Source organism: Schistocerca piceifrons, chromosome 9 (assembly GCF_021461385.2).
Source record: "Schistocerca piceifrons isolate TAMUIC-IGC-003096 chromosome 9, iqSchPice1.1, whole genome shotgun sequence".
NCBI lineage: Eukaryota > Metazoa > Arthropoda > Insecta > Orthoptera > Acrididae > Schistocerca > Schistocerca piceifrons.
The window spans coordinates 198,893,613-198,912,418 of NC_060146.1; the positions used below are offsets into that span (position 1 = coordinate 198,893,613).

Genomic DNA, 18,806 nt, shown 5'->3' on the forward strand with positions numbered 1-18,806 from the left:
GTTGGCCGTCGAATGGCGCTAGCTGCGCAGCATTTGTGCACCGCCGCCGTCAGTGTCAGCCAGTTTGCCGTGGCATACGGAGCTCCATCGCAGTCTTTAACACTGGTAGCATGCCGCGACAGCGTGGACGTGAACCGTATGTGCAGTTGACGGACTTTGAGCGAGGGCGTATAGTGGGCATGCGGGAGGCCGAGTGGACGTACCGCCGAATTGCTCAACACGTGGGGCGTGAGGTCTCCACAGTACATCGATGTTGTCGCCAGTGGTCGGCGGAAGGTGCACGTGCCCGTCGACCTGGGACCGGACCGCAGCGACGCACGGATGCACGCCAAGACCGTAGGATCCTACGCAGTGCCGTAGGGGACCGCACCGCCACTTCCCAGCAAATTAGGGACACTGTTGCTCCTGGGGTATCGGCGAGGACCATTCGCAACCGTCTCCATGAAGCTGGGCTACGGTCCCGCACACCGTTAGGCCGTCTTCCGCTCACGCCCCAACATCGTGCAACCCGCCTCCAGTGGTGTCGCGACAGGCGTGAATGGAGGGACGAATGGAGACGTGTCGTCTTCAGCGATGAGAGTCGCTTCTGCCTTGGTGCCAATGATGGTCGTATGCGTGTTTGGCGCCGTGCAGGTGAGCCCCACAATCAGGACTGCACACGACCGAGGCACACAGGGCCAACACCCGGCATCATGGTGTGGGGAGCGATCTCCTACACTGGCCGTACACCACTGGTGATCGTCGAGGGGACACTGAATAGTGCACGGTACATCCAAACCGTCATCGAACCCATCGTTCTACCATTCCTAGACCGGCAAGGGAACTTGCTGTTCCAACAGGACAATGCACGTCCGCATGTATCCCATGCCACCCAACGTGCTCTAGAAGGTGTAAGTCAACTACCCTGGCCAGCAAGATCTCCGGATCTGTCCCCCATTGAGCATGTTTGGGACTGGATGAAGCGTCGTCTCACGCGGTCTGCACGTCCAGCACGAACGCTGGTCCAACTGAGGCGCCAGGTGCAAATGGCATGGCAAGCCGTTCCACAGGACTACATCCAGCATCTCTACGATCGTCTCCATGGGAGAATAGCAGCCTGCATTGCTGCGAAAGGTGGATATACACTGTACTAGTGCCGACATTGTGCATGCTCTGTTGCCTGTGTCAATGTGCCTGTGGTTCTGTCAGTGTGATCATGTGATGTATCTGACCCCAGGAATGTGTCAAAGTTTCCCCTTCCTGGGACAATGAATTCACGGTGTTCTTATTTCAATTTCCAGAAGTGTATTTTTGGCTGAGAAAAAAAAATGCGGTGCATTATTTTCTGGGCAACCCTCGCAATATTCATCTAGGAAGAACCATCCGAATCCAAGAAATGTCAACAACCGTTAAAAGCTTCTTAACCCTCCATATACAGGAGGGTGGGGTGAGGGGGAGGGAGTAAATTATGCCCAACTTTTGAATATATTGTAATCTAGTTAGTTTTTGTATTTCAAAATTTGAAAAAAAAACATTTATTGCTTTTAATAAAATGTTCTACCAGATTCCAGAAATGTTTCAATATTTTTAGTTAAACTTAACCTAAAATTTAGTCTTTGTAGTAAATGTCTCCTTTCCCAGTAAATGTCATATTTAATATTGTCAGGTTCTGGATATTACTTACCCATCAAGACTTCTTTAAATACATGATATAAGTAAAAGTTAAGAAAAAATAACTAGATTTGTATTTAAAATTTTTTTGTGGTGCTCGTAATACAATTGGTAGTACACGTAACTGAAAGTGCCTTGATTTTGCCAAGAGGGTGCAAAATGAAATTTTTGGACTCTGAAGTCTACTTAAACATCAGTAACTCTTTTAAAAGAATGTCGTTAATGTAAGTCAACAACACTTAAATAATTTTACTTTTTTAGATGTTTTTAGAGTTGGAGTCCCCTTCGTAATGCACGTTAACGGAAATGCGATGATTTTACGAGGGTTAAGAGTGTAGTTTCCCGGCTCAGTAATAAACAATCATACTTACAGAGAGAGTAGTATTTTAACGTGTGCTGGTGAATACAGCCGTGAGCTACGTTAAGTTGCTCTCTTACCTCAGGGGCTGAGGGGTAAGCACCAAAACCACTGTGTGACAGGGGGAATCTTTTATTGTTTGTCATCCAGTACTGACAACTCATGGACGTGCAGGACTCATAGCAATCTGCTGCTACGGTATAAATTTTGCAACGGAAGTTATATCAATTTGTAAATGCTCATTACAAAGATGGATATCTTCAATGCGTAACCTATTTGTAGCAAGGAATACAAAATTATAGTACGTCTGTTCTAATAGAATATAATGATCAGAAGAAAAATGACATTCAAAATTTATACTAGCCTTTAGAGAATGTGCTCCATATTGCTTAAAAACTTTAAATATAAGTACATTTTTTTTTTTTTTTTTTTTTTTTTTTTAGCCATCAGTCATCTGACTGGTTTGATGCAGCCCGCCACGAATTTCCTCTCCTGAGCCATCCTCTTCATCTCAGAGTAGCACTTGCAACCCACATCCTCAATTATTTGCTGGATGTAACCCAATCTCTGTCTTCCTCTACAGTTTTTGCCCTCTACAGCTCTCTCTAGTAATATGGGAGCCAGTCCCTATTGTCTTAACTGATGTCCCATCATCCTGTCCCTTCTCCTTATCAATGTTTTCCACATATTCCTTTCCTCTCCGATTCTGCGCAGAACCTCCTCATTCCTTACCTTATCAATCCACCTAATTTTCAACATTCGTTTGTAGAAACACATCTGAAACACATCGATTCTCTTCTGTTCCAGTTTTCCCACAGCCCATGCTTCATTACCATACAAAGCTGTGCTCCAAACATACATTCTCAGAAATTTCTTCCTCAAATTAAGGCGTATGTTTGGTACTACTAGACTTCTCTTGGCCAGGAATGCCCTTTTTTCCAGTGCTAGTCTGCTTTTGGCGTCCTCCTTGCTCCATCCGTCATTGGTTATTTTGCTGCCTAGGTAGCAGAATTCCTTAACCTCGTCTACTTCGTGACCATCAATCGTGATGTTAAGTTTCTCGCTGTCCTCATTTCTGCTACTTCTCATTACTTTCGTCTTTCTTCCATTTACTTTCAATCCACATTCTCTACTCATTAGACTGTCCATTGCATTCAGCAGATCATGTAATTCTAATTCTTCTTCACTTTCACTCACGGTAGCAATGTCATCACCGAATCGTATCATTGATCGAGTTTCAACTTGAATTTTAGTTCCACCTCTGAATCTTTCTTTTATTCCCATCACTGCTTCTTTTATGTACAGATTCAACAGTAGGGGCTAAAGACTACATCCCTGTCTTACACCCCTTTTTAATCCGAGCAGTTCGCTCTTGTCGTCCACTATCATTCCCTCTTGGCTCCTGTACATATTGCATATTACCCGTCTCTTCCTATAGGTTACCCCTATTTTTCTCAGAATTTCCAACATCTTGCACACTTTATACTGTCGAACGATTTTTCCTGGTCGACGAATCCTATGAACGTTACTTGATTTTCTTTAGTCTTGCTTCCAACGCCAGAATTGCTTCTTTCACGCCTAAAGCCAAACTGATCGTCATCTAGCGCATCCTCAGTTTTCTTCTCTATTCCTCTGTATACTATTCTTGTCAGCAACTTGGATGCATGAGCTGGTCGGCCGCTGTGGCCTTGCGGTTCTAGGCACTTCAGTCTTGAAACGCGCTGCTGCTACGGTCGCAGGTTCGAGTCCTGCCTCGGACATTGATGTGTGTGATGTCCTTAGGTTAGGTAGGTTTAAGTAGTTCTAAGTCTAGGGGACTGATGACCTCGGATGTTAAGTCCCATAGTGCTTAGAGCAATTTGAACCATTTTGCATGAGTTGTTAAGCTGGTTGTGCTGTAATTCTCGCACTTGTCAGCTCTTGCAGTCTTCGGAATGGTGTGGATGACATTTTTGCGAAAGTCAGACGGTATATTGCCAGAGTCACACATTCTACACACTAACGTGAATAGTCACTTTGTTGCCACTTCCCCTAACGATTTTAGACATTCTGATGGAATGTTATCGATCCCTTCCGCTCTGTTTGATCTTGAGTCCTCCAAAGTTGTTTTAAATTATGACTCTAATACTGGATTCCTTATCTCTTCAACACCGACTTCTGTTTCTTCATCTATCACACCAGACAAGACAAATCTGCCCCCCCCCCCCCCCTCCAATAGAGGCCTTCAATATACTCTTTCCACCTATCCGCTCTGTCCTCTGCATTTAACAATGGAATTCCGGTTGCCCTCTTAATGTTACCATCGTTGCTTTCTAAATTTCACCGAAGGTCGTTTTACTTTCCTATGTGCTATCATTTCTTTTTCGATTTCTTGAATTTCCCATGTAGCCATTTCGTCTTTGCTTCCCTGCAATTTCTGTTTATTTCATTCCTTGACGAATTGTATTTATGTATTTCTGAATTTCGCTCAACATTTTTATACTTCCTTCGTTCATCGATCATCTGAAATATTTCTTCTGTTACCCGTGGTTTCTTTGCAGTTACCTTCTTTGTACCTATATTTCTCTTTACAGCTTAGTGATCGCCCTTTTTAGAGATGTCCATTCCGCTTCAAATGTACTGCTACTGAACTATTCTTTATTGCTGTATCTACAGCCTTAGAGAACTTCAATCGTATCTCATCATTCCTTAGTACTTCCGTGTCCCACTTCTTCCTGACTAATGTCTTGAACTTCAGCCTACTCTTCATCACTACTATATTGCGATCTGAGTCTATGTCTGCTCCTGGGTACGCCTTACAATCCAGAACCTGATTTCGGAATCTCAGTCTGACCATGATCTAATCCAACTGAAATCTTCCTGTATCACCTGGCCTTCTCCTAGAATATCTCCTCGTCTTCTTTGGTATTTGATGATGTTTGGTTTGTGGGGCGTTCAATTGTGCGATCATTAACTCCCGTACAGTCCCAATTTTTACATAGTCCAATTTTTACGTTGTCCAATCTAGCCACTGTCATGATGATGATGAAATGATGAGGATAACACAAACACCCAGTCTCCGGGCAGAGAAAATTCCCAACCCGGTCAGGAATCGAACCTGGGATCCCATGATCCAGAGGCAGCAACGCTAGCCACTAGACCATGAACAGCGGAATCCTCTTCTGAATATTGAGCAGAGTATTCGCTATTACTAGCTGAAATTTATTACAGAACTGAATTAGCGTTTCTCATCTTTCATTCCTTGTCCGAAGCCCATATTTTCCTGTAACCTTTTTTTTTTACTCCTTCCCCTATAACTGAAATCCAGTCCCCCATGACGATTAGATTTTCATCTGACTTTGCAAATTGTATTACTCTTTAAATATCCTCATATACTTTCCCTATCTCTTCATCTTCAGCTTGCGAAGCTGCCATGTGTACCTGAACTATAGTTGTCGATGTTGGTTTGCTGTCGATTCTTATAAGAATAACCCTATCACTGAACTGTTCACAGAAACACACTCTCTACCCTACGTTCCTATTCATAACGAATTCTACTCCCGTTTTACCATTTTCTGCTGGTGTTGATATTGCCCTACACTCTTCTGACCAGAAAACCTCGTCTTCTTTCACATTTCACTTCCCTGACCCCTGCTATATCTAGATTGAGCCTCTGCATGTCCCTAGCTTCCCTACCACGTTCAAACTTCTGACATTCCACGACCCGACTCGTAGAACGTTAGCCTTTCGCTGGTTATTCAGTCTTTGTCTCATAGTTACTTCTCCATTGGCAGTCCCCTCCCGGATATGCGAATGGGGGACTGTCGCGGAATCTTTTGCCCATGGAGAGATCATCATGACACTTTTTCAGTTACATGCCACATGTCCTGTGGATACACGCTACGTGTCTTTAATGCAGTAGTTTCCATTGTCTTCTGAATCCTCATGCCCCGTTGATCATTGCTGATTCTTCCGCAGTTCCCCGCCCCTAAGGCAAGAGAGTGCCCTGGACATCTATCCGCTCCTCCGCCCTCTTTGACAAGGCCGTTGGCAGAATGAGGGGTCACTTCTTATTCCGGAAGTCTTCGGCTGCCAATGCTGATTACTAATCAAAATTTAAGCAGTGGCGGGATTCGAACCTACAACCAATGACGTTTTGAATATGAATCAACGACGATACACTTTTTCTTTTAATCTAGTTTTGTTCGCTTTCGTTTGTTGCATCTGCTCGGGGCGGACGTCGTAAGACATCCATTTAAGTTCATTGTTGATCGATTAAGTCAGTTTTTTTATTACTCTCTCTCTCTCTCTATTCGTTTAGTCGGTTCCGACTCTTCGTGACCCCATGAACCAAACCACGCCACTTTTTCCTGTCTTGCACTTTCTCCCGTAGACCTTCCAGGTCACATTGCTTCTGTGATGCCATCGATCCACCCCATCCTCTGACGTCCTCTTCTTCTAGTTCCTTCAATCTTCCCCAGCATTAATGTTTTTTCCAGCGAGGCATGCCTTCGCATTGTGTGTCCAAAGTAGGTCAGCTTATGTTTTAACATTAGACCTTCCAGGGAGAAATCTGGTTTAATTTGCTCCAATATTGATCTGTTGGTTCTCTTTGCAGTCCATGGAACTCTAAGAAGTTTCCTCCAACACCACAATTCGAAGGCGTCAATTCTTCGCCGTTCAGCCTTTCTAATGGTCCAGGTCTCACATCCATACAACTGGAAAGACCATAGCCCTCACAATACGGATCTTTGTTGCTAGTGTTATATCTCTGGACCTTATAACCATGTCAAGGTTTGACATCGCCTGTCTACCGAACAACAGGCGTCTCCGGATTTCATGGCTGCAGTCGCCGTCAGCAGAGATCTGGGAACCGAGATAACTGAATGTGGTCACTACCTCCATGGTTTCTCCTGCTATATCCCACGAATTGGTAGGTGTAGTTGCCATAATTTTCGTTTTCTTCACATTCAGCATAAGACCGGCCTTTTCACTTTCGTCTTTCACCTTCAGTAAGAGTGTTCTCAATTCTTCTTCACTTTCTGCCAACAGGACTGTATCATCCGCGTACCTGAGGTTGTTTACATTTATTCCAGCTATTTTAATTCCTGTTTCTCCTTCATCTAGCCTCGCATTCCTCATGACATGTTCTGCATACAGATTGAATAAGTACGGTGGCAGTATGCAGCCTTGCCGGACCCCTTTCTGAATCTTTATCCATTTCGTTGTTCCATACATAGTTCTCACCGTGGCTTCTTGGCCTAGGTATAAACTCCGTATCAGATGAATGGGGTGATCTGGTACACCCATGTTTTTCAATACGTTCCATAATTTTTTACTACAGAGGGCAGCTAACCCCCTGACCGAACACGGACACCTAGACCACGGGTGTTCGTTACTGCTATTAATCAGTTAATTATCCGCTGTCACAGACAACACAACAGCACTTCGTCTGGAAATTAAAGTGGGGTAGCGGAGAGTGCCAGCAATCTGACGGTGGCATCAGCGGACATAAAGTGCTTTTTATTTTATTTTACGCGTCCATTTCCGTAGGACCCAATTGAGGAGCAAATCTCCAAGGACATGGAACGTGTCAGTACAAGAAATTACAACAGAAAAGTAAACAGATAAAACAAAATGTTTATGAATCCCAACAAGAGGGCGCAGTGGTTAGACACTGGACTCGCATTCGGGAAGACGACGGTTCAATCCCGCGTCCGGCTATCCTGATTTAGGTTTTCCGTGATTTCCCTAAATCGCTCCATTCAAATGCCGGGATGGTTCCTTTCAAAGGGCACAGCTGACTTCCTTCCCCGTCCTTCCGTAATCCGATGAGACCGATGACCTCGCTGTCTGGTCTCCTTCCCCAAACAACCCTAACGGAACCCAAAAAGTCGTAAAGGTATAAATTCATATAAACGCAATCAACAATAAGAACACAGAAATCAGCTTAGTGTTTCCAGAAGCTTCTCGACCCATTAGGAAACTGTTCAGTTTCGATTTGAAAGCGCATGGAATACAGCTTAGATTTTTGAATTTTTGTGGTAGCTTATTGAAAATTGATGCACACCTTTCTGTACAAGAGTCAAGGAAGTACGATCCAAATGCAGATTGGATTTCTGCCGAGTATTAACTGAGTGAAAGCTGATAATTCTTGGGAATAAGCCGATATTGTTAGCAAGAAACGACAGTAAAGGATATATGTATTCAGAGCCCAATGTCAGAATACCCAGGCTAGTGAACAGGGGTGGACAAGACGTTTGCGAACTTACACCACACACTGGCCGAACTACCCGTTTCTGAGCCAAAAATATCCCTTTAGAATGGGAAGAGTTACCCCAAAATATAATATCATAAGACATAAGAGAATGAAAGTAAGCAAAGTAGGCTAATTTTCGTGTCGAACGATTATTTTCTTCAGATACCATTCGAATAGCAACAAATGGCAGCATTAAATCTCTGAACAAGATCCTCAACGTGGGCTTCCCACGACAATTTACTATCTATCTGAACATCTAGAGATTTGAACTGTTCTGTTTCACTAGTCATATGACCATTCTGTGAAATTTAAACGTCGGAGTCTGTTGAATTGTGTGTTAGACACTGTAAAATCTGAGTCCTGCTGTGATTTAGCGTTTGTTTATTTTGTACAAGCCATGAACGATGCCGACTTTTAATGATCAATATTTGGCCGCCAGTGGCCAACTTACCGCGGCCTCACTATAGCTAGTATATTGGGAATTCATAACGTACTAACTTATGTAGCATAGCACTCTGTCTTCAGGCCACAAGTGGCCCATTGGGACCATCCGACCGCCGTGTCATCTTCAGCTGATGATGCGGATAGGAGGGGCGTGTGGTCAGCACATCGCTCTCCCAGTCGTTATGATGGTTTTCTTTGACCGGAGCTGCTACTATTCAGTCGAGTAGCTCCTCAATTGGCATCACGAGGCTGAGTGCACCCCAAAAAATGGCAACAGCGCATGTCGACCCACACGGTCACCTATCCAAGTGCCGGCCACGCCCGACAGCGCTGAACGTCGGTGATCTGACGGGAACCGGTGTTTACACGGTGGCAAGCCCGTTGCCTCACTAACTTATGTAGGTTACCAATTAATAATTGGATCAGTACTATGTGGCCTGAAGTGCGGCCACACCATGTCAGTATTGACTGTCTAGTAGAAACGTTTGACTACCACTGGACTAAAACTATCACCAAGTTTCATGGTTTAATCGATAATTAAATCTTTATGGCCAACACACGTAGATTTGACTAGAATCATCACCAAGTTTCATGGTCATAGCTTGTTTTTCTCGAGGCGATAATTAAAACTTTATGACTAACTCTCGTAGATTTACTATTACAAGATATGTGTGTAGAATACAGACGCAATGTTCTGTTAGGCTGATCTACACTCCTGGAAATTGAAATAAGAACACCGTGAATTCATTGTCCCAGGAAGGGGAAACTTTATTGACACATTTCTGGGGTCAGATACATCACATGATCACAATGACAGAACCACAGGCACATAGACACAGGCAACAGAGCGTGTACAATGTCGGCACTAGTACAGTGTATATCCACCTTTCGCAGCAATGCAGGCTGCTATTCTCCCATGGAGACGATCGTAGAGATGCTGGATGTAGTCCTGTGGAACGGCTTGCCATGCCATTTCCACCTGGCGCCTCAGTTGGACCAACGTTCGTGTTGGACGTGCAGACCGCGTGAGACGACGCTTCATCCAGTCCCAAACATGCTCAATGGGGGACAGATCCGGAGATCTTGCTGGCCAGGGTAGTTGACTTACACCTTCTAGAGCACGTTGGGTGGCACGGGATACATGCGGACGTGCATTGTCCTGTTGGAACAGCAAGTTCCCTTGCCGGTCTAGGAATGGTAGAACGATGGGTTCGATGACGGTTTGGATGTACCGTGCACTATTCAGTGTCCCCTCGACGATCACCAGTGGTGTACGGCCAGTGTAGCAGATCGCTCCTCACACCATGATGCCGGGTGTTGGCCCTGTGTGCCTCGGTCGTATGCAGTCCTGATTGTGGCGCTCACCTGCACGGCGCCAAACACGCATACGACCATCATTGGCACCAAGGCAGAAGCGACTCTCATCGCTGAAGACGACACGTCTCCATTCGTCCCTCCATTCACGCCTGTCGCGACACCACTGGAGGCGGGCTGCACGATGTTGGGGCGTGAGCGGAAGACGGCCTAACGGTGTGCGGGACCGTAGCCCAGCTTCATGGAGACGGTTGCGAATGGTCCTCGCCGATACCCCAGGAGCAACAGTGTCCCTAATTTGCTGGGAAGTGGCGGTGCGGTCCCCTACGGCACTGCGTAGGATCCTACGGTCTTGGCGTGCATCCGTGCGTCGCTGCGGTCCGGTCCCATGTCGACGGGCACGTGCACCTTCCGCCGACCACTGGCGACAACATCGATGTACTGTGGAGACCTCACGCCCCACGTGTTGAGCAATTCGGCGGTACGTCCATCCGGCCTCCCGTATGCCCACTATACGCCCTCGCTCAAAGTCCGTCAACTGCACATACGGTTCACGTCCACGCTGTCACGGCATGCTACCAGTGTTAAAGACTGCGATGGAGCTCCGTATGCCACGGCAAACTGGCTGACACTGACGGCGGCGGTGCACAAATGCTGCGCAGCTAGCGCCATTCGACGGCCAACACCGCGGTTCCTGGTGTGTCCGCTGTGCCGTGCGTGTGATCATTGCTTGTACAGCCCTCTCGCAGTGTCCGGAGCAAGTATGGTGGGTCTGACACACCGGTGTCAATGTGTTCTTTTTTCCATTTCCAGGAGTGTAGTTTGTGTCAGTGTGCAGTCTCGAACCTTGTGGTACTATTGGCAGGACCTGGCTTCAGTGATCCGCAGAGTGGCCACCTTCCTGCAGAAGACGATCACAGAGAGGCAGGTGGCTGAGCTGGTGGACTACCTGAGCTTCGACAAGATGCGCAACAACCCGGCTGTCAACTACGACCCCGTGGTGGAGCAGCTGCGCGCGGACTACAACCTGCAGCCCTTACCCTCCTCCACGAAGTTTATGCGGCGGGGACAGGTCGGAGAGGGGAGGCAAGTCCTGTCAGAGGACATCCAGCGCCGCTTGCGTCAGTGGACCGAGGCAGCCCTCCAGGGCAGCGACTACGCAGGGCCACGCTGAGGGCCCGCTGACCGGTGTCGTGGGCGTAGTGTCCTCTTGCCATTCACACAGCGCCCAGCACAAATATGTACATGTATAAAATATATGGAGAGATATTACCAATGGTAGCATTATAAACGATCTACTCTACCTTCGAATAAAAGGAGGATGGTAGAGTCAGAAGCTTGAACCTTATTTTCCAAGTCCAAAACTCGCCACATTAGCTTATTATCTTAAGAGTGAGTTGAACGATTTCCTGCATTCTATTGTCTAGATGCACCTGGTCTTTAATTTCCTGTAACTGATGTTTTATACCTGATGATGGTCTGTTGACTTAACGAAACTTGTTGTTTTTAATAAAGTGACCTACAGTTATTGTACAAATGACGATTTTTTTCAAAAAATACTTGCAGCAGAAGCTGTAAATCTCTGCCTTTTTAAAATAAATAACATTCACCATATTTGGTGTCTTGGACAGTACTAACATTGGCCAAGGCTGCACTATCTGCTTAAAAGCTTACGAACACCTGTGAGTGGACATTAATGTGGCGTATGTCGAGCCATCACCTTTATAACGTTTTGTTTCTTCTGGGGACCCTTCCAATGAGGTGTCTGAATATCTGTGCAGGAATGGCAGCGCTTTGTTCCTTAAGACGCAAAACTAAAAAAGGCAGGGATGTTGGACGCTGGGGCCTGGACTGAAGATGATGTTCTAACTCGTCCCAAAGATGTTCCATTAGGTTCAGGCTGGGAGTCTGGGCGGGCCAGTCCATTTAACGAATGTTATTGTCCACACATGATTGCCTTACAGAATAGACTTTATGACAGGGTGCATTATCATGCTTATACAGTTAATCATCATCTACAAATGCACCTCTACTGTACACATTACAAAATGCCGTAAAATATGTTCCTATCCCTCTGCAGTTTAGCGTTTCCTTATACACAATAAAGGGAACATACCTAAATCTCTGAAAACACCCACATACCATAACATCAACTCCTACATATTTCACTGTTCACACTACACATGACAGACAAGCTTCTCTAGGCACTCTCCAAACCCAAACCCTTCCATCGCATTGACACAGTCACCTTCCACTATTCTCGATATTACCTGTCTGTCAGTACAAGATATCTGCTTGGTCTTGGTCTGGCTGCAGTTGCTACTTCTCGTCTGCACAGTCTCGTCACCAGCAGTCGACTTGGGCAACTCTAGTTGGGTGCCTGATACATTTGTTACTCAGGACACTCGTCCGCATTCGAATTGGCTGAGCTCTCCAGACCGACCCACTGTTTCTCTACTGACAACCCAATACTCCCTGCCTGCTTTTGTACATGCGGGCCCACATCTTGTGACATCTAGTCGTCAGTTCCGCATTAAATAGCAGCGTCCATATATTTTTGATCAGATAGTGTATATTTAGAATTGTATACCATACGATATTACAGTGACTGTGACGTTCAGAATTACGATGCAATGTGCCTTCAGAGATGCATTCATGCATACCACCATTTAGTAATATATTTTAATACTCACAAACACACTCATCAAAACGTCTAGGGTACTTCCTAGTGGTTACTATTCATGACATTTGGAGAGAAACAAGGTTTCACATTACAAATAACAGAAAAGATCCGAAAACTAGAAATTTAAAATTAAATCACACGAAAAGAAAATTTTTCTCATTTGTTATCACAGTGCCTGTCTGTCTGTCTGTTAAAGACGCCTTTTTCTCAGGAACAGGTGGACGTCCCAAGTTGACATTTATGCCACATACTAAGGTCTGTAACATAATAAACATTAGCTTCTAAGTGAAAGCAGTCAAAAGGTACAACGGTTTATATCACATGTTTTGCTAGTCAGGCAGCAGTAGCTGGCTGAGATAGAAGCAGCTACAGGGAAGTAACCGGTTTTGTGACCTCTACGAGTTCCTAACCAGGAGATAATTGTGTAATTTCTTCTGTATGCTTTGACAGTTTAATTTCTTAAGTTTCTGCATTTTAATTAATACCTAATAGACAAGGTTCTTGCGTTTTCGTTTGTGTCTGAACGCAAACAGATTTTGTGTCATATTACGAGTTCCAAATCAGGAGCAAATTATTTAGTCTCACCTGAGTGCTTCGGATGTTAGATTTCTGAATCTCCACATATTAATCTAATTTATTAGACACAGCTCCTGCGTTTTCGTCAGGGTCTACAGGAGAGTTCCGCTTCATGTGTCAATAGTCCGTTTTTCTGAGCAGTAAAGTTTTCCACGGCCTTTATCGATACAGACTGTGACTGTTGTGTGCACATGCGAGCGGAGTTGCTGACACTTCACTCTCAGCTCCAGGCTGTGATGGCTTCGGTTACGCAGCTGGAGGCTCCAGTGGACGGATGTCACTGTTGTGGGCTGGCCGTGGTCATCCAATGGACGTCCAGCACGTCCAAGTCGTCCGATCGGTCCTCACTGGTGGCCAGCTCAGTTACTGCTCGCACTGGGGTTGACCCCTCACCTATGATGGAGTAGGAGGTTGCCTCGGGGCGTAGCAGGCGCTGAAAGACTTCCCAGCAGGCCACACATAAGGCCTCCCAAGTTAATATTTTGAAGAATTTTTAGCACCTACCATGTGGTGAATAGATGACGGGGCTGGACTTCAGTTAAGTAGCTTTAATTCGACATGGTACCACAGTACTATAGGTTTCAATTTTACTGTTGACTGTTCCTTACTCTGGAATTTTATAGTAATTTTATGCTTCTGAAGAAGGCTAGATTAATTTAGCAGAAACCTGGTAAAGACCAGAAAATTTGCACAACTGAGGCTGATTCCTCAAAATATTAGTCTATCACAGTTGCTGATGAGGCTGCAATATGCTGAAAATTCTTCCCGGTTAGTCTGACAAACAGACTGCAAAACAACTTAGAAAAGATGTCTGTATGGTGCAAAATTTGTCAATTGACCATAAATAACGAAAAGTGTTAGTTCATCCACATGAGTGCTAATAGAAATCCATTCAACTTTGGTTACACGATAAATCAGTCAAATCTAAAGTCTGTAAATTTAACTAAATACCTAGGAATTACAATTATGAACAACTTACATTGGAAGGAACACATAGAAAATGTTTGGGGAAGGCTAACGAAAGACGGATTTTTATTGGTAGGACACTTAGAAAATGTGACAGATCTACTAAAGAGACTACATACACTACGCTTCTCTGTCCCCTTTTAGAATACTGTTGTGCAGTGTGGGATCCTTACCAGATGGATTGACGGAGTACATCAAGAAAGTTCAAAGAAGGGCAGCACGTTTTGTGTTACCGCGAAATTAAAAAAGGCGTTTTTTGTTGTGGCAGAATCTTCTCACAAAATTTCAATCACCAATTTTCTCCTCTGAATGCGAAAATATTTTGTTGACGCCGACCTACGCAGGGAGAAACGATCATCATAATAAAGTAAGGGAAACCAGAGCTCACACAGAAAGATATAGGTGTTTGTCTTTTCCGCGCTTTGTACGAGATTTTCAATAATAAAGAATTATTGAGAAGGTGGTTCGATGAACCCTCTGCCAGACACTTAAGTGTGATTTGCAGAGTGTCCATGAAGATGTAGATGTAGATACTTACAAACTCACTCATCAAAACCTATAGGGTACTTTCCATTGATCTACAACGGTGAAATTTGGCAAAAAACGAAGGCTCCACAGTACAACCAAAGGAAAAAAATCCACAAGCTGTAAATTTTTAATTACATCACGCAAGAAAAAAATTCTTTGTCATTTCTTACCTGACTGACTGTTCGTTCGTCTGATAAGACCCTTTTTCACTGAAAAAGATAGCCATATCAATTGAAATTTATGTCCCATATCAAGGTCTACAGCTCTTTGGAGGTGTAGTTAATGTAACCTTCTAAGTCAATGCATCCAAACGCGACAGCCGTTTACGTCATACAGTTTGATACTCACAAACTCACTCATTAAAACCTACATGGTACTTTCCATTGGCCTAGAATAATGAAATTTGGCTTGAAGCAAGGTTGCACAGCACAAGTAAAGGAAAAAATCGAAAACTGTTAATTGCAATTGTATCACACGAAAAAAAATATTTTGTTATTTGTTATTCAACATCAGAATTGAAAGTAAAACAATCAGTAGTTTTGCATTCGCACTGGCTGGATAGCACCAACCCAGTCAGCCTGAATGCAGAACTGCTAATTTTTATAATAATGGTCACCTGCCTCCTGCGTGATTGTATGTCACATTTATATTACTGAAATTAAAACATTCTCGAAAATCTTGCAAGTAGTATGGCAAGGCCAGAGCCAGTGCATTTTGTTAGTGTGGGTTGCCTACATCAGAAGCATGTATTGAGTCAGGGGCAAATGTTTTGTTCTCCTTTGATTGACAGGTCATCAACCTATTGTTCTGATAAAAGGATCTTTCCTCTCCACCACAGAGCTGCCAGTTTCCAGGTAGTGGAGGGGAGGGGGGAGGGGGGGCAGCTGAGAGGGTATTACCAGAGAGGGTTAATTAATTGATCAATTTAAGCATGTAGTCAATCAAATTGATAAGAGTGAGATGGGGTATTGGAATAATTCAGACCTGAAAGTGTAACTGTATCAGTGAGGGGGTTGGGGTTCGTTTGGAGGTTTTCTGTGGGGTGGGGAGGGGGCTGAAGTGCCAAAATTAGAACCTTCTGTTCTTTTAGTGTATCTCCCAACTTATGAAGTTTACCTGATTGCAAAAGTGTTTGTACGTTAAGTGTTGCAAAAAATGTATTAGTTTTGGTTTTAAGTTGGCCAGAGGACTCCAAGTTCCTCTGCTGAATGTCATTACGTTTTAACCTGCCCGCCCCAGAATCTGAAAGACCAGTTGTGCCTGTGATACTGGGGGTGGATTGACGACCTGGGGTAATATTATGATTATCAAAATGCTTCATGATGATTGTACCTGGAATCAGGTGGGGTTGTGTAGACTCGTTGAGTGAACTCAGAATGTTAAGACTGGATGGGCTAGTTCCAGAATACGAATTTCAGCCACACCACTGGTGAACAGACGCTGACCACTTTGCCACTTGCTACAAGACAGACGCAAAGTGGATTAGGTTTTAGTTTGTTTTGCCTTGGTCCAGGACTGCTTATTTTGTATTCGCAGCTGTCCACCATATCTGATGGAGCATTCACTATCTGACATCTGTGACCCGTCCAATACCCAACACAAGGTTGGCTTCTTAGACTTTCAGTTACAAAGACTGGAAGCCATGAAACTTCCTGGCAGATTAAAACTGTGTGCCCGACCAAGACTCGAACTCGGGACCTTTGCCTTTCGGAGGCAAGTGCTCTGCCATCTGAGTTACCAAAGCACGACTCACGCCCGGTCCTCACAGCCTCACTTCTGCCAATATCTCGTCTCCTACCTTCCAAACTTTACAGAAGCTATCCTGCGAAACTTTCAGAACTAGCACTCCTGAAAGAAAGGATACTGCGGAGACATGGCTTAGCCACAGCCTGGGGGGATGTTTCCAGAATGAGATTTTCACTCTGCAGCGGAGTGTGCACTGATATGAAACTTCCTGGCAGATTGAAACTGTGTGCCTGACCGAGACTCGAACTCGGGACCTTTGCCTTTCGCGGGCAAGTGCTGTACCATCTGAGCTACCGAAGCACGACTCACGCCCAGTCCTCACAGCTTTACTTCTGCCAGTATCTCGTCTCCTACCTTCCAAACTTTACAGAAGCTCTCCTGCGAACCTTGCAGAACTAGCACTCCTGAAAGGAAGGATATTGCGGAGACATGGCTTAGCCACAGCCTGGGGGATGTTTCCAGAATGAATTTTCACTCTGCAGCAGAGTGTGCGCTGAAATGAAACTTCCTGGCAGATTAAACTGTGTGCCCGACTGAGACTCGAACTCGGGACCTTTGCCTTTCGCGGGCAAGTGCTCTACCCTCTGAGCTGAGCAGAATTCTGGAAACATCCTCCAGGCTGTGGCTAAGCCATGTCTCCGCAGTGTCCTTTCTTTCAGGTTCGCTGGACAGCTTCTGTAAAGTTTGGAAGGTAGGAGACGAGATGCTGGCAGAAGTAAAGCTGTGAGGACCGGGCGTGAGTCATGTTTGGGTAGCTCAGATGGTAGAGCACTTGTCCTCGAAAGGTAAAGGTCCTGACTTCGAGTCTCGGCCAGGCACACAGTTTTAACCTGCCAGGAAGTTTCATATCAGCGCACACTCCGCTGCAGATTGAAAATCCCATTCTGGAGACTGGAAGGCATGTTAATATACGTCTCTTTTTCAGAAGAGCTTTACTTGCTACTATCAGTCTGCATGTTACACACAGCCCTGTGACATTAACGTGACTACCGACTATGTTCCACGTCCGTGTGCAATTACTACTCACGCACGGCAATTGGCAGTACTAACACAGAAACAATGGAGTCATTGTCGCAATGCAGAAAGAGAGCGATTTACCAGACATCCGGGATGATAATTGGATTTCGGACCAATGGTGGGACCATTTCCTAAACGGCTATGGTTGTAAAGGGTTCGTGTGCCGCTGTGGTTAAAGTATACGTTGCATGGAAAAATTGTGCTGTCCAAAACCGGCACCTAGGCAACTGTGGTGCACTACGATGACAGGGGAGAAAGATGGCAGAGCATGTGTGTACGGGCGAATAGACGTGCAACTGTTGAGCAACTCACCGCCCAGATTAACCAATGGGCTACCTACAGTATCTTGCAACGACCATTCAGCGAACGTTGCTGCATATGCGCCTCTGCGAGAGGTGCCAGGTTCATGCACCCGTTATGACTGCTGTTCATCGGCTGTGAAGGATGGATTTTGTACACCAGTACCGCAAGTGGACATCCTCTGACTGGCACAGGTGGCCTTTTCAGATGACTCATATTCCGGCGTAAAGTGAGGCCCCAGCACGTCGGGCAGGAACATTACAGCAGAGGGGGGGAGGGGGTGACGACGTCGGCCAATCGTACGCAGACCGACCCCTCTCAAGGACGACAACGAGACAGCAGCGGCCTCTAGGTGAAGAGGACAAAAGCACGGCGCCGCCTGGCCATGGCCCAGTTGAAGACCAGCCGTCCTACAAGCTGTACAGCAGCGACTTTGGAATTTTGTAATTTCAGTTGTACACACTTTAGCAAGCAATTAAAGGTCTTTACATAGATAGTCAGGCAGCAGTTAGAGTTGACGGTAAATTGAGTTCATGGTTCAGAGTAGTTTCAGCGGTAAGACAAGGCTGAACCTGTCTCCACTGTTGTTCATATTATTTATGGATCATATGTTGAAAACAATAGACTGGCTGGGTGAGATTAAGATATGTGAACACAAAATAAGCAGTCTCGCATAAGCGCATGACTTAGTTGTGATGGCATATTCGATTGAAAGTTTGCAAAGTAATATTTCAGAGCTAGATCAGAAATGTAAGGACTATGGTATGAAGATTAGCATCTCCAAAATGAAAGTATTGTCAGTGCCAAATAGGAGGAACAAAGTTAGAACAGGGGGACGGTTTCAAGTACTTAGGATGCATATTCTCACAGGGTGGCAACATAGTGAAAGAACTGGAAGCGAGGTGTAGCAAAGCTAATGCAGTGGACGCTCAGCTACGATCTACTCTCTTCTGCAAGAAGGAAGTCAGTACCAAGACTAAGTTATC

The 18,806-nt window shown here is 45.1% G+C and overlaps 1 protein-coding gene across 1 annotated transcript in view; it reads left to right on the forward strand.

The window, feature by feature from the left end:
- Positions 1-11,178, forward strand: part of LOC124716852 (luciferin sulfotransferase-like) — a 57,316-nt gene extending 46,138 nt beyond the window's left edge. Inside the window, exon 6 of the mRNA XM_047243405.1 lies at positions 10,870-11,178. Within this exon, the coding sequence (XP_047099361.1) occupies positions 10,870-11,178 (309 nt within the window). The remainder of the gene's footprint in view (positions 1-10,869) is intronic.
- The last annotated feature ends 7,628 nt before the right edge of the window (positions 11,179-18,806 follow it).